Below are 13881 nucleotides of genomic sequence, written 5' to 3' on the forward strand. Positions count from 1 at the left end.
GCTCTGTGGAGAGTTGGGAGGGGCTGAGACCAGCAGGACTGTTTGCATTCAGGGGCACTTCCACCTGCAGGCGGGCACCCCAGGCACCCAAATCCCTCACGGTGCTGTTTTCCGTGGCCCCAGGGAGTTGGCCGATGGTGCAGGTGTGGGACCTGAAGTCAGTGCAGCTGTGGGGACAAGCCAGCCTCCCCCTTGCAGGTCCCCCCTCCACCGCTCCTCTCCAAGTAACCCACGTCCCCGCCTGACCCAGGGGCTCAGCCTGGGCCCAGCTGTGACCTGAGGTTCTAGGAGGCCACCCGCCTAGCCCACGTAGAGGCAGGGAGCATGGGTTTGCCAAGCCCTGCAGAGGTGCTCAGAGAAAGTTCTGGGTCCACCCCCAGGCTGAGGCAGGGGGCAGGGGACCCCGTCTCTGAGTAGAAGGATAGTGGGGTGCTGGGAGCATGACACCCATCAGACAGCCAGGCTCCATCTCCAGCTCCACTATTCCCAACCTTCTGGGATTGCAGGCGGATTCTTTTCCCACTGAGCCACCAGGGAAGCCCATTCTTCTGGGTACTGACCCGCAACCTCGGTTAGGGCCTCAGCAGCCGCAGCTCTAAAGGGAGCCCCAAATGCTTCTGCCCCATCATGTGACTGTGAGAATCGGGGGAGGAAGCCCAGAGGAAGTACTGGGGGACAGTGGCCATGTCCTGGCTTATAGAGGGGGAGGCCAGGCAGGGGTGAGCCATAGCGGTAGAAGGCAGCTGGCTGCTTCAGGCTGAGACGCTGTCCTAAAGCTGCGGACCCTGAAGGGTAGGGAGGGAAGAGAACTACCACCACCTAACGAGTGTCTGCTGGGTGCCCACTGCAGTACCCCAGGCCTCTATGTGAGCTCATCAACTGCCCCAATAGCCAGCTCCTGGGAACCCCAAAACCAGCCAGCCTGTGCATAGAGCCCTGTCTCCCTCACAGCAGGATTCAGATGGCCCACTGAAGCCATTTCCCAGGGAGAGAAAGCATGTGTCCAGAGCCACACAGACACTCCATGGGCCCCGGGCAGCTCCCACCGCCCCACCCCTGCCAGGCCCTGTTCTAGGTGGAAAACAAGGCAGGCCCGCCTCTCCTGCAGTGGGTCTAGTTGAGGAGGGAGTTAGTAATCAGTAAATCAGCAACTCGAGCGCTGTGAGGAGTTTGGAGGAAGAAGGCAAGTCCTACGGACTTGGCATGTGAGTTTGCAGGGGCTAGAGGGAGAGAGAAGGGTCTTTACACAAGATCACTGTCAGGGCAGTGCAGGCTGCAGGCGGGGAGACGGAGCTGGAGAGGCCCCGGTCCGCCCACCGGGCCGCGAGGCCCACAGCAAGGACCGGGTCCCCATCACTTCTTCCTGTCATCCTCACCCACGGGGCCTGGGGGAGCTGGTAGGGGGTTGGCTTGTCCAGAGGAGCTTGGGGACCCTCAGTTAGCCCAGGGCCGTGTCTGCAGTGACTAGGTTGCCTCAGACACTGCCTGGGCCTGATGATGGGCAGTCTTCCCAGATGTGGGGGCCACAATGGCCAGAGAGCCAGCCCCCTGCAAGTGGCGACCGCCTTCCTGTTCAGGCGAGCGCAGGGTTCATGTAGGACGTGCTGACCTCTCAGAGTCGAGTTTGTTCTTTCTCGCCTGAACCACTGATAACACAAAACCTATGAGTGCAGGCCTGGCAAGCTGGCTCCCTGCCCAGCCCACACCTGCCCATGGCAGGGCAGCCCCTCTGGTGACCCACTGACGTTTCCCAGGCCCAGCCCCCTAGGGCCCCCTAGAGTTTCCAGGAAGTGGGGCTTCAGTGGGTGCAGGAAGAAAAAAGCTGGCCTGGCCCTTGGATCTGAGGAGGGAGTCCCTGAATCCCTGAACCAGCCTCAGGGACACAGGTGACAGGCCCCCCTAGTGCCCTGTAGGTCTGAGGGGATGCAGGGTGGGAGCCCAAGGCCCCCCACCTGCAACTCAGCCCTGGGCCCTGCCGGGCACCCCAAGGGGGCTGGTAAAGAGAAATGCCTGTAACAGGGGAGGGGGGAGACCTCAAGGCCTCCAGCCCCTGAGTCTGTGGGACCCTGCCCCGCAGAAGAGCTGCCCGACTGGGAGGTAGGGGTCCCATGGCCCAGCCAACAGCCCTTTCCTCTTCTCCACAGCACCCTGCCAGACTCTCCCCCAGACTCAGGCTCCGAGGCCTACTCCCCCCAGCAGGTGAATGGTGAGTCCAGCGGGCACCGCCCTCCCCCTCTGGGGTTTGGGCAAGTGGTTGGGGCGGCCTTATCGGGAGGGAGGGAGCGAGCCGGGGGTGGGGGTGGGGGGCCAGCGGCCGCCCAACAGGCCCAGATTATCGCTGGTCAAATACTCCCTGGCGCTGGCTATTGTTTCCCCGTGGGCGGGTGGGGAGCCGGCCGGCCTCTGAGCAAGTGTCCCTGCCGGTGATGCCACCCGCCTGCCCGCCTGCGCCATCATGGACGCACCCTTCGGCGGTGAGTGGATGGCTGGGGGAGGCAGCCTGGGTGCAGCTGGCTGGGCCCACCGCGCCTCGGGGGGTGCTCAGGGGTGCCGTGGCCCCCAGGTGGCCAAGAGCAGAAGGATGGCAGGCAGCCGTCTCCCCACGGCCCAGAGAGGGGTCAAGAGTTCTGTTTATCTTACCAGAAACATCTCTGGAATGCCTCCTGGGGAACAAAGGGAGCTGGGGCTTCCCCCCCTCAGGCTGGGGGGCTGGCCCCTGGGAGCCCAGTAGAGGGGCTGCCGGTGGGAGGAGGGCCCCCCCCACCCCGTGCCGTAGGACTGCACTGGGGGGGTCCCAGGAGACTCCTTCCTGAAGTCCAGAGGAGGAGCAGGCCTGCGAGGGGCTTGGGAGAGAGCCTTGGGACCCGGGTCCTCCCCAGGGAGCTGGGCCAGGCTCGGCCCAGGGAAGGAGTGGGCTTGGATGGAGTGAAAGGCTGCCTACCCCCTGGACAGGGTCTGGCCTTCCCGCCCAGGCCTGCAGTGGGATTGGGCTGCCCAGCCTCCTCCCATGTGGGATGGGTGGGAGGGCAGCCCCCAGGCTGGGCTCAGGAGTGGGTGGGTATGAGGAGACCCTGCCCCAGGGAGAGCTGGTGCCTGGAAACCTAATGTCCACCCCGCCTCCCCATCTCTCCCACAGACCCCCATCTCCTGCGCACCATTACCCCCGAGACCCTGTGCCATGTGGGGGTGCCCTCCCGCCTGGAGCACCCGCCCCCACCTCCAGCCCACCTGCCAGGCCCCCCACCGCCCCCGCCGCCCCCACCGCACTACCCCGTCCTGCAGCGGGACCTGTACATGAAGGCCGAGCCTCCGATGCCCCCCTATGCTGCCATGGGGCAGGGGCTGGTGCCCACCGACCTCCACCATGGCCAGCAGTCCCAGATGCTCCACCAGCTGCTCCAGCAACACGGAGCTGAGTAAGAGCTGGGCAGCTTCCTCGGGGGTGGGGAGATGGGCTGGTGGGGGCAGGGGGTTTTGCTCAGGGCAGCACCTATAGGACAGAGACAGAGGTAGGTGCAGGGATGAACCCAGGAAGGGCAGAAGGCTCTGACCCCCCAGAGATGGGGATCAGTGAATGTATATGTATATGCCTAGCAAAGCCTAGGGGATTTACAGCCAAGGCCAAATGCTCACCATTAACTTATTTGATGAGCATGGCCATCCCTGTTGCCCAGATAGGAAAACTGAGGCTTGGTTGGGGCAGGGGGGATGCTTGCCCAGGTCACGGAGGTAGGAAGGGGCAGAGCCACAGCCTGAACCTGGGCCGGTGCTCTTACCCACATAGCGGTGACTTTCTAACCACCACGGAGTCCTCAGTTTTCTGAGGAGGTTCTAGGTGTAGACCCAGAACTACTTCCACTCTGACTCCAGCTGCAGAATTATCTTTTTATCAGTTTTGGACATTGGAGATTCCGTGAAAGATTTCATTCAAGGAAAGATTCCACTGGCAAAGCTTTTTGTAAACCAGAAGGGAAAGGGGTGCTGTGTAGCCCCCCCAAATCGTCAGCCCCTTTTCCAGGAACCTCTCCCAGCCTTGGTGATCCAAGCCCTCTGGCTTGTTTCTGGAGGCTGCTCTCCAAAGAGCCCTCCCTATAATGGGTGATGCTGAGAATGACCCCACAGGGAAGGGATAGACTCATTCATTCCACCAACGATTTTGAGCACTTGGTGCACCAGGCCAGTTGCCGGGTGTGATGGGGACACACGGACGAGTCAGGTGTGGCCCTGACCTCCTGGATTCCACAGCCTGGGGGGCAGGGAGGAGGGACAGACACAGAATGATAGCGCAGCATGATGGGAGAGCACAGAGGAGGTAAAGACGCAGGCTTCCTGCAGGAGGTGTCCACTGGGCTGGGTGTATCGTGCTGGAACAGGGCAGAGAGGGGAGCCAGGGTACTGCCCAGTGGGACAGGTCGGGGGGGGGCACTGGTCCCCATGACGCACACCTGTATCCCCCAGGCTCCCCCCACATCCCTCCAAGAAGAGGAAGCACTCGGAATCACCTCCCAACACCCTCAACGCCCAGATGCTGAACGGAATGATCAAACAGGAGCCTGGGACTGTGACGGCCCTGCCCCCGCACCCAGCGCGAGCCCCTTCCCCACCCTGGCCTCCCCAGGGCCCGCTCTCACCCGGGCCTAACTCCCTGCCCCTCAGCATCGCCCGGGTCCAGACGCCCCCTTGGCATCCACCAGGTGCCCCCTCACCAGGTACACGGCTGGCCTGCTCAGGCTTTTGAGTTGGGGGGGTGGGGCCTGGGGCTCAGGGACAATGGCCGTTCCCTCTCTCCAGGTCTCCTGCAGGACAGTGACAGCCTCAGCGGCTCCTACCTAGACCCCAACTACCAGTCCATCAAGTGGCAACCGCATCAGCAGAACAAATGGGCGACACTGTACGACGCTAACTACAAGGAGCTGTGAGTGCTTCGTGCCCCTTCCCTCGGTAAACAATCCGCCTGCCAATGCAGGAGACCCGGGTTCCATCCCTGGATCGGGAAGATCCCCTGGAGAAGGAAATGACAACTCACTCTGGTATCCTTGCCTAGAAAATCCCATGGACAGAGGAGCCTCACGGGCTACCAACCATGGGGTTGCAAAAGAGTTGGACACGACTTAGCGACTAAACCACCACCACCACCACCACCAACCATTCCTCCTGGTCATGCCATCTGGGCAACCCCAGCCCTGGCTTCAGGATCCTAGAGCAGGGCTGGAAGCACCCTAGGAACAAGATAGTCCCCTTTCACAGAAGAGCAGACGGGCTCAGGGCAGAGCTAGGACTGCCACTCAGGGCTCCTGATTCCTGAGCCCGCCCGAGGCCTCCTTAAGAAGGTGGTGTCGGCCAAGGAGGGGCCGGTGAGGGCGAGTCTGGCAGCAGTGGGTGGAGAGGGGTGTTTTCTGGCTCCTCCTCCCCCTCCCCCCTCCTCCTGCATTCCAGGAAGGTAGCCGGAAGCTGAGTGTCAGGGAGGCCCTTCCAGCAAGCCCCCTCCCTGCAGGGGAGGGACCAGTGGGTGGGGGAGGACTGGTCAGAGGCTGCCCCAGCATTCCTAGCTCTGCTCCAGCACCCACCCATGCGGATTCAGCTTCCTGGGACCCGGCCAGGAGCACTCTGGGACCACTCCCCTCACTCCCACGGAAGGCCAACAAGGGCTGAGAGCATGGCTCACCATCAGCTCACTTTGGACTTGCTGGGACTGGGCAGGGTGTCTGGGACTTGCCTTCTCACAGCTAGTCCAGCCTCCTGGAGTTGGGGGTCCCTGGCTTTGTGGGGTTGTTGGCGTGAAGCCCTCAGGGCTGGGGCAAGGAGCTGTCCAACCAATGTAGTGGCTAAAGGATCCTTTGAGACCCTATCTGGGTGGCGGGGAGAGGTCTTTGGATGTCCAGCCCTATGGCCTGGTGAAGACCCCCCCCCCATTCCTACAGCCATACTTCTCAGGTCAGCCCTGCCACCCCAAATCCCAAGGCCAGGAAGTTGGCACCTGAGGTCCACCCCAGTGTGGTCCAGGCACTTTCTGGGTGTTTCCTGGGTGGTCAGGCAGATGAGCGGAGCCCAGGGAGGGAGATGCAGTGAGCCCTGCATCTTCCCGTAGATGTTAGCCGGGCCCAAAGGCCTCTCCAAGTTTGGAAACTTTCTCCCTGCCCAGCTTCCTCCAGGCAGGCCTGGGCATCAGGGGCACTGCTTGTGCCTGGGGACCTGGGGGAAGGCGGGCCACCAGTCTCCCCGTGTCCTACCCCCTGGAGATCCCCTGAAGAGCCCAGACCTAGAACACCTTCCCAGCAACAGATGGGTAAACTGAGGCTGAGTCCAGGCTGCCCAGAGAGCCCCCTCCCCACGGGGCAGAAGTCAGGATGAGGATGTCTGGGGGCTTGAGTAAGTTGGTGGGCAGGGGCTGGGCCCATGCAGAGCCGGCGCCTGGTTCCACCGTTTCCATGGCAACCAGCTGTCAGACACAGTGAGGCTCCACAGACGCATCCCCTCTCACCCTGTCTCCCTGGAGGGAGGGGGCCTTTGGGCAGCGTTCTGGGAAGAAGCCAAGTGTGGTGAGGGGCTGTCAGGCCCCCTCGTCAGGAGCTCACTCCCGTCCTAGGGTCTTGCCCAGCCTCCCCCATCCCCGGGGCGCAGTGGTCCCAGGCACGTAAGGGAGGAATATTGGCCGAGGCATTGTCACACCAGAGCTCAGATCCTCCTGGGGGGCTCAGTTTCCATTTCTGAGAAGTGGGAGCAATCCCGAGAGAGGTTTGAGGATGGGGGCACCAGGTAGGAAATTGGCTTGGGGACACAGGCCACAGACGGGACAGGCGAGGCAGGCCTGGCTGGGGGCCCTCGGTCGAGTGTCCTCGCCTGCCCCCAGGCCCATGCTCACCTACCGCGTGGACGCCGACAAAGGCTTCAACTTTTCGGTGGGCGACGACGCCTTCGTGTGCCAGAAGAAGAACCACTTCCAGGTGACGGCGTACATCGGCATGCTGGGCGAGCCCAAGTACGTCAAGACGCCCGAAGGCCTCAAGCCCCTGGACTGCTTCTACCTGAAGCTGCACGGAGTGAAGGCAGGTCTGGGGCTTGGCAGTGAGGGTGGGCAGGAGGCCGGGGGAGCCGAACGAGCCCGGGGCCAGGTGAGTGTGTCCTGAGGAGACTCCTGGGGGCTGAGTTCAGCCCCCCTCCCCACCTGAACCCCCGTGCCCGCCCCTTAGGGGTCATGCCCCCAGCCCTCTGCTCAGTTCTGCTTCCCGTTTCCTTCTCTACCCTGTGACCCCAAGTCTGTGTGCCCAGCCAGGACCCCGTTCCTGACCCTGCTGTCAGCTGCCTCACTACAGCACCCCAAAATGAGTTCCCTGCAAACTCACCCTCCCCACGCTCTCCTCTCCGGGAATGGGGCTCTGGGGCCCTGGTTGCCCAAGCCATGAATCTGGGACCTGCTTGCCCACCTCTCACTGCGCACTAGGCCCCGCTCTCTCTCCTGGAACTTTCCACAACCTGGTCCCCTCCTCTCCTCCCCGAACCTCTGCCCAGACCAGGCTGGCCCCCTCCTTATCTGACCACCCACAGCCGGACTCCTGTTTGACTTGAGACACAGGTGGGCCCGACATTCCCCATTCAAGGCCCTCAGGACCCCGTCTCCCCCATCCACCCCAGCAAGGCCCTGACTGCTAGGCTGAGCTGGCAGAGGCTTTTGGGACCCCCATCCTCACCCCGGCCCTGGTTTGCTGTGCCCGGTCACAGCCCCTGCCTCCCCCCAGGCAGCTCCTTCTCTGGGACGCCCTCTGAACCCCACTGCCTGCCTCCTCCCCTGGCTGACCACTCCTTGACCTTCACCGTTCACTCTGCTGCCTCCTCGGGGACACCTGCCCTGAGGCCCATTTTGACTTGAGGCCCCTCCCTGTCCAGCACCTCCACGGTGGTGGTGGTTGATTTTGAGCCCGCGAGTTCCCTGATGGCCTGGCCGCGTGTGTCTCCTTCCGTGTCATGAGTAGGGCCTGGCATTGCCGTGGCTCAGCCGGTGCTCTGGAGGGCTTGAGAGGCCTGGGAGTGGGATGGGTTCTGGGGAGTGTGGTTTTGGGTGTGACTGGGTGTTTGTGAATGGGCTTCCCAGGTCACTCAGCAGTGAAAAATCAGCAGGGCAGGAGCCACAGGAGACACGGGTTCGATCCCTGGGTCGGGAAGATCCCCTGGAGAAGGGAATGGCTACCCACTTGCCTGGAGAAGCCCGTGGACAGAGTAGCCTGCTGGACTACAGTCTTTGGGATCGCAGAGAGTCACATAGGGCGGAAGCGACTTAGCATGCATGCATGGGTGTTTGTGGACGCTGATTTGGGATGTGTTACTTGGAGATGGGTGGAGTGCGTGGGTGTGAATTGGTGGCCAGTGAAGTTGCCTGTGTGTGTGTGTGCTCACGTGTGTGCACATAGGTGGGAGAGTGGTGTGGGTGTGGGCTCATGGGAGGTGCGGCAGTGTAGGAGAAGGCACAGGAGTCTGTGGGCAGAGGGAAGGGTGGCCTCAGTTTCCTCAGGAGCTCCCGCTGCGCTGGGCCTGGGCTGAGAGGCTGAGGAGGGCAGGACCAGGTGGGGAGACCATGGGCCCTGAAGTGCCCTTGGCCTCTGCTCCTCCCCCAGTTGGAGGCCCTGAACCAGTCCATCAACATCGAGCAGTCGCAGTCGGACCGAAGCAAGCGGCCCTTCAACCCCGTCTCGTGAGTGTCTGAGCCGTGGCGGGGGAGGTCCCCAGGAGGGCTCCCCTGGCAGGAGCCAAGGAGGGCCAAAGGCACCCACAACATGCCCCTCCCACACATTCCTGACCCCGGGGCCCCTCCATGGCCTGGCTCTCCGCAGCCCCTCTTCCCTGGCCCCTGAGTACCCTGCCCCTCCTCTGCAGGGTCAATCTGCCCCCCGAACAGGTCACGAAAGTGACTGTGGGGAGGCTGCACTTCAGCGAGACCACTGCCAACAACATGCGCAAGAAGGGCAAGCCCAACCCCGACCAGAGGTGAGCGGGCTGCGTCCCTGCCCCGGAGCCCCTCCATTTCTGAACACCAGGGGCTGGAGGGTGTCTCCCCGACTCCACCCCCACCCCCGCCCGCGCCCGCCCGTAGCATGCCAGGAACGGAGTCCCAGAGATTGACCCACTTCCCAAATGAGGGACCTGGGTCTCAGAGCCTTTCACCACTTACCGATAGGAGAGCGGAAGCTGGCTTCCTATCTGCTTCCGCCCCCTAGTGGACACTCAGGTTCCTTCTCTGCAGTGCGTGCTTAGTCGCTTCAGTCGTGTCTGACTCTGTGCGACCCCGTGGACTGTAGCCCTCACCTCCCACCCCAGGCTCCTCTGTCCATGGGGATTCTCCAGGCAAGAATACTGGAGTGGGTTGCCATTCCCTCCTCCAGGGGGTCTTCCCGACCCAGAGGTCGAACCCACATCTCTCTGTCTCCTGCAGGGGCAGGCGGGTTCTTTACCACTAAAGCCACCTGGGAAGCCCCTCCTCTGTCGGGTGGGGTGGTCATGCTCTCCTCCCGGGTGCCGGGAGCCTGGGAGAGATGACCAAGTGCACTGTACATCTGACCCAGGAAGGCTGGTGGAGGTGGGAGGGGAATGGGGCGGGACCCTGGGCGCCTCTGAGACCCTCTTGTGTCCAGGTACTTCATGCTGGTGGTGGCCCTCCAGGCCCACGCACAAAATCAGAACTACACACTGGCCGCCCAGATCTCAGAGCGCATCATCGTCCGGGTGAGGGCCACCTCCCCCCAAAGGGCTGAGAGTCCTCCCTAGACCTGGGAGAAACAGCACCCAGGAGAAAAACAGGGTCTTCAGGGGTCAGGAGCTGGAGTGCTGATCCTGTGTGGCCCTGGGCAAGGTTCCCACCTTCTCAGGGCCAGTATCTCCTTCACAATTAAGTGTGGAGGTGGCCAGGACCCGGTTGGTGGCTTTTCTGAAAGTTGCAGCCATGGGAGGACAGTTTAAATTGGGCATGGGGGTGTGAGGAGCTCCGGCTGGAGCTGGAGGGGTGGCTGTGGGGTTTCCCCCTTTCCCAGGGCGCTGTGCGTCCCCCAACCCCCAGGACTGATCCAGCCCCAACTCCTGCCAGGCCTCCAATCCAGGCCAGTTTGAGAGTGATAGCGAGGTGCTGTGGCAGCGGGCGCAGGTGCCGGACACGGTCTTCCACCATGGCCGTGTAGGCATCAACACGGACCGGCCCGATGAGGCGCTGGTGGTGCACGGCAACGTCAAGGTCATGGGCTCGCTCATGCACCCCTCGGACCTGCGGGCGAAGGAGCACGTGCAGGAGGTGGGGGCAGGACCGGGGGCGGGGACTCCCTAAGCGGGGAGGAGCCGATGGCTGGGGCGGGGCTATCTTGTGGGCGGGGCTCCAGGGAAAGGCCTTGGAGGAGGTTGGCCCTGGGTCTCTGGATCCCCCACACTGGTGGTAGCAGGGTCTACCCCCTCCACACTCCTGCCACCGGATGGGCCCAGGAGGGGAGAGGTTCAGTTGGGCCCTGGCTCCCGCGCAGGTGGACACCACCGAGCAGCTGAAGAGGATCTCGCGCATGCGGCTGGTGCACTACAGGTACAAGCCGGAGTTTGCCGCCACTGCCGGCATCGAAGCCGCTGCGCCAGAAACGGGTAAAGATCTAGGGGCTGGGATCTGGCATCTGGTAACCCCGCCCCTGTCCCTGTCCTCTGGGAACTCTGCTTCCAAGAACCCCTTTCCTCGACTCATGGAACCCCGCCCTTGGGAATCCCGGCCCTCTGGGAGACCTTTCCCCTCGCCCTGAGCCCCTGCACTTTGACACTGGACGTCTGGCACTTGTGGTGCCGGGATCCCCGCTCCTCTTCCCTGCATGAATCTTGCCTTTATTCTCCTGGATCTCTGTCCCCTTTCCCTTGTGGTCCTTACTTCTGAGAATCTGCCCCTACCCGCACCTACCCCTCGGAACCCCACACCTTGGTCCCTGGAACTGCCACCCTGCTCCAGGGCTCCCTGGATCTCAGATCTCTAGCTCCCAGAATTTCACCCTCACCAGTCCCAGCCCCTGCCTACATTATGGTGCTGTGGGCACACCTTCCTCCAACACACACTTGGCTTGTCCCTCCCCAGGTGTCATCGCTCAGGAGGTGAAGGAGATCCTGCCCGAGGCCGTGAAGGACACGGGAGACGTGGTCTTTGCCAATGGGAAAACCATAGAGAACTTCCTGGTGGTGAACAAGGTCTCTGGGTGGGGGAACTGGAAGGAGCCCAAGAGGCAGAAGGGTGGACCAGCTGGAGGGCATTCAGCACCACCCCCATAGAGACAGGGCACTGAAGTGCAGAGAGTCGGAGCGTCCCCTCGCTCCAGTCTTCCCTCATGCTGCTTCTAGAACCCACTCCCCACCCCACAGGGAGAGGTGGAGGTGGGAGATGAGGACTTGGCCAGTCTGTGGCTGTGTGATCAAGGGCAAGAGGAACCTCACGAGAGTCATCTTCCTCTCCTGCAAAAGGAAGGAAACGATCGTTACAGCTGAGAACGTCTCATGTTGTTTTGTTGTTCAGTGGCTCAGTCATGTCCGACTCTTTGTGACCCATGGACTGCAGCACTTCAGGCTTCCCTGTCCTTCGCCATCTCCCAGAATTTGCTCAAATTCATGTCCATTGAGTCGGTGATGCAATCCAGCCATCTCATCCTCTGTCATAGGGTTATGGCAAAGTTTAAACACGTGGTTTGTTGAGGATGATGTTTGTAACTTTCCTGGCATGACGCTGGGTGCCAGTGAGCATGTCCTAGGTCTTGGCCTCTGCTGAAGTCTTAGACACTGCGTCCATCAAAGGGGGAGATGGAGGCGAGAGGCTCTGAGGACCACGGGTTCTGAACACGGGTGGGGAAAGGTGCAGAGGTGGGATGGTGTTCAGAGGCAGGAACAGGGAGCAGGGAACAGGGAACAGGGGGAGCTGAGGCTGGACGAGAGGTGAGGCTGGCCTGGGTGGGGCTTCGAGGGCTCCCTCCTGCTCCCCATGGGCCCATGGCCTGGGGCCCCCAGGGGCTGACTGTGCCCTCGACACTGGCCATCGCCTGCGGCAGGAGCGCATCTTCATGGAGAACGTGGGTGCCGTGAAGGAGCTGTGCAAGCTGACGGACAACCTGGAGACGCGCATCGACGAGCTGGAGCGCTGGAGCCACAAGCTGGCCAAGCTGCGGCGTCTCGACAGCCTCAAGTCCACCGGCAGCTCGGGCGCCTTCAGGTGGGGGCGCAGGCCGGGGGAGGGCCTGACCCCCTTCCCAGGGGCACCTCTGACCTGGTCCTCTTGCTGCAGCCATGCAGGGAGCCAGTTCAGCCGGGCAGGCAGCGTCCCCCACAAGAAGAGGCCCCCCAAGGTGGCCAGCAAGGTGAGGGTGGGCAGGATGGGGGGCAGGCAGGATGGGGCCTCCCCATCCTCATGGAGCCTTTCCAGCTGGTGCCTCTCCCAGCTCACTGATTAGAAGCACTTCCTCATCCCTCCCCTCCCCACCTTCTAGCTCCCCCAGCTCCCGGTTCCTCTTCCCGCCCCCTCTGCCTGCTAGGGGGATGAGTAGCCTTTGTCCCCCACCTCCAGCAGAGCCCACGGTGGGCGAGACCACGGGCTCCCTAAGTCTGGGCCTTTGTCCCCTTTCCTCCTGGTCCTCAGTCATCATCTGTGGTCCCAGACCAGGCCTGCATCAGCCAGCGCTTCCTGCAGGGAACCATCGTGGCCCTGGTGGTGGTCATGGCCTTCAGGTGACTGGTCCTCCAGACTCTGGGGGTGGCTGGCTTGGGGCATCGGGCTGCCTGCAGGCCTGGGCCTGGGGGAGCAGGAGGCCGTGGCCTGGGAGATGAAGTGGCTGAGCTCTCGGGGAAGGAGCGGGGGGCTGCCTCATCCTGTCTCCTCCTCCCCCCGAGACTGGGGAGACCCACATACAGCCATCCCTTTGGGAGCCTGTCCCCTGGGACCAAAAACCACAGGCCCCCATGCTGGGGAGAGGGCACTGGTCCATGGCTCTGGCTCTAACAACAGCCCTTTCCTGCGGCCCCCAGCGTGGTGTCCATGTCCACATTGTACGTGCTGAGCCTGCGCACCGAGGAGGATCTGGTGGAAAGTGATGGGTATGTCCCTGGAGGCCTGGCTGCCAGCTGTCACCAGGCCAGGTGGCGCTTGGGTGGGCGGCTAGAGTCAGAGGAGCCCTGGAAAATGTCTCCTGTAAAGGGGGCTCCACCTCAAAATCTGACCCCACCGGGGGTTTGTGGGGGGGTGCAGTGGGGGGTCAGAAGGTCCCCTGGTTTGGCGGGGGAAGCAGCTGCTTCGCTGTCCTGCTGAAGCTGGTATTGCTTCTCCAGGTAGCTGGGTCTCCACGGGGCCCAGGTCAGAGCAGGGGGTGGGGGAAGGAGGGCCAGGGTGGGGCCTTGGGCTCTTCTGCCCACTGTTACCCTCAGCCCTTGGGCCATCTCTGATCGTGTCTTCTCTCTCTCTCCTCCCTGTGCCTGCGCCCCCGTTTCCTCTCTGCCGCCCTTAGCTCTTTTGCCGTGTCTACTTCCTGTCTTCTGGCCCTGCTCCGGCCCCAGCACCCTGGGGGGAGCGAGGCCATGTGCCCATGGTACGTGTCTGGACCAAGCCCTCTCCCTGCTGCCTCCTTTCTGCCTTCCCTGTCCATCTCCTCGCGTCTCTCCCACTTCTCTGCGACTCCCAGCCCAGGCTCGCCCAGCCCCTCTGAGCTCAGCCCACCCTTCCCCAGCAGGTCCAGCCAGAGCTTTGGGACCACTCAGCTCCGACAGTCCCCCGTGACCACTGGGGTGCTGGGCCCGCAGCCCTCTCTGCTGCTGGGTGCGTGCCGGGGGTGGGTTTGGAGTGGGTAGGACGGGGAGCGGTGCGTGTGTCCTGGGTGGGGAGCTGTGCTGACCCGTCCGGCT

At 62.8% G+C, this 13881-nt stretch overlaps 1 protein-coding gene across 11 annotated transcripts in view; it reads left to right on the top strand.

Moving 5' to 3' along the window:
• The window catches only part of MYRF (myelin regulatory factor), a 35226-nt gene that overhangs the window by 13872 nt on the left and 7473 nt on the right, over positions 1 to 13881 (top strand). For 5 of the 11 annotated variants that reach the window (XM_070783364.1, XM_070783369.1, XM_070783361.1 and 2 more), the window contains 17 exons: positions 2145 to 2206; positions 3137 to 3416; positions 4459 to 4709; positions 4792 to 4915; positions 6851 to 7046; positions 8610 to 8686; positions 8869 to 8979; positions 9624 to 9714; positions 10073 to 10273; positions 10497 to 10608; positions 11084 to 11193; positions 12042 to 12202; positions 12275 to 12347; positions 12626 to 12714; positions 13012 to 13080; positions 13488 to 13568; positions 13707 to 13795. In XM_070783364.1, the coding sequence (XP_070639465.1) occupies positions 2145 to 2206; positions 3137 to 3416; positions 4459 to 4709; positions 4792 to 4915; positions 6851 to 7046; positions 8610 to 8686; positions 8869 to 8979; positions 9624 to 9714; positions 10073 to 10273; positions 10497 to 10608; positions 11084 to 11193; positions 12042 to 12202; positions 12275 to 12347; positions 12626 to 12714; positions 13012 to 13080; positions 13488 to 13568; positions 13707 to 13795 (2177 nt within the window). Of the gene's footprint in view, positions 1 to 2144; positions 2207 to 2440; positions 2475 to 3136; positions 3417 to 4458; positions 4710 to 4791; positions 4916 to 6850; positions 7047 to 8609; positions 8687 to 8868; positions 8980 to 9623; positions 9715 to 10072; positions 10274 to 10496; positions 10609 to 11083; positions 11194 to 12041; positions 12203 to 12274; positions 12348 to 12625; positions 12715 to 13011; positions 13081 to 13487; positions 13569 to 13706; positions 13796 to 13881 lie in introns of those variants that run through there. The other 6 variants (XM_070783362.1, XM_070783365.1, XM_070783366.1 and 3 more) reach the window with 4 other exon arrangements.

This window comes from Bos indicus, chromosome 29 (assembly GCF_029378745.1).
Source record: "Bos indicus isolate NIAB-ARS_2022 breed Sahiwal x Tharparkar chromosome 29, NIAB-ARS_B.indTharparkar_mat_pri_1.0, whole genome shotgun sequence".
Taxonomy (NCBI): domain Eukaryota; kingdom Metazoa; phylum Chordata; class Mammalia; order Artiodactyla; family Bovidae; genus Bos; species Bos indicus.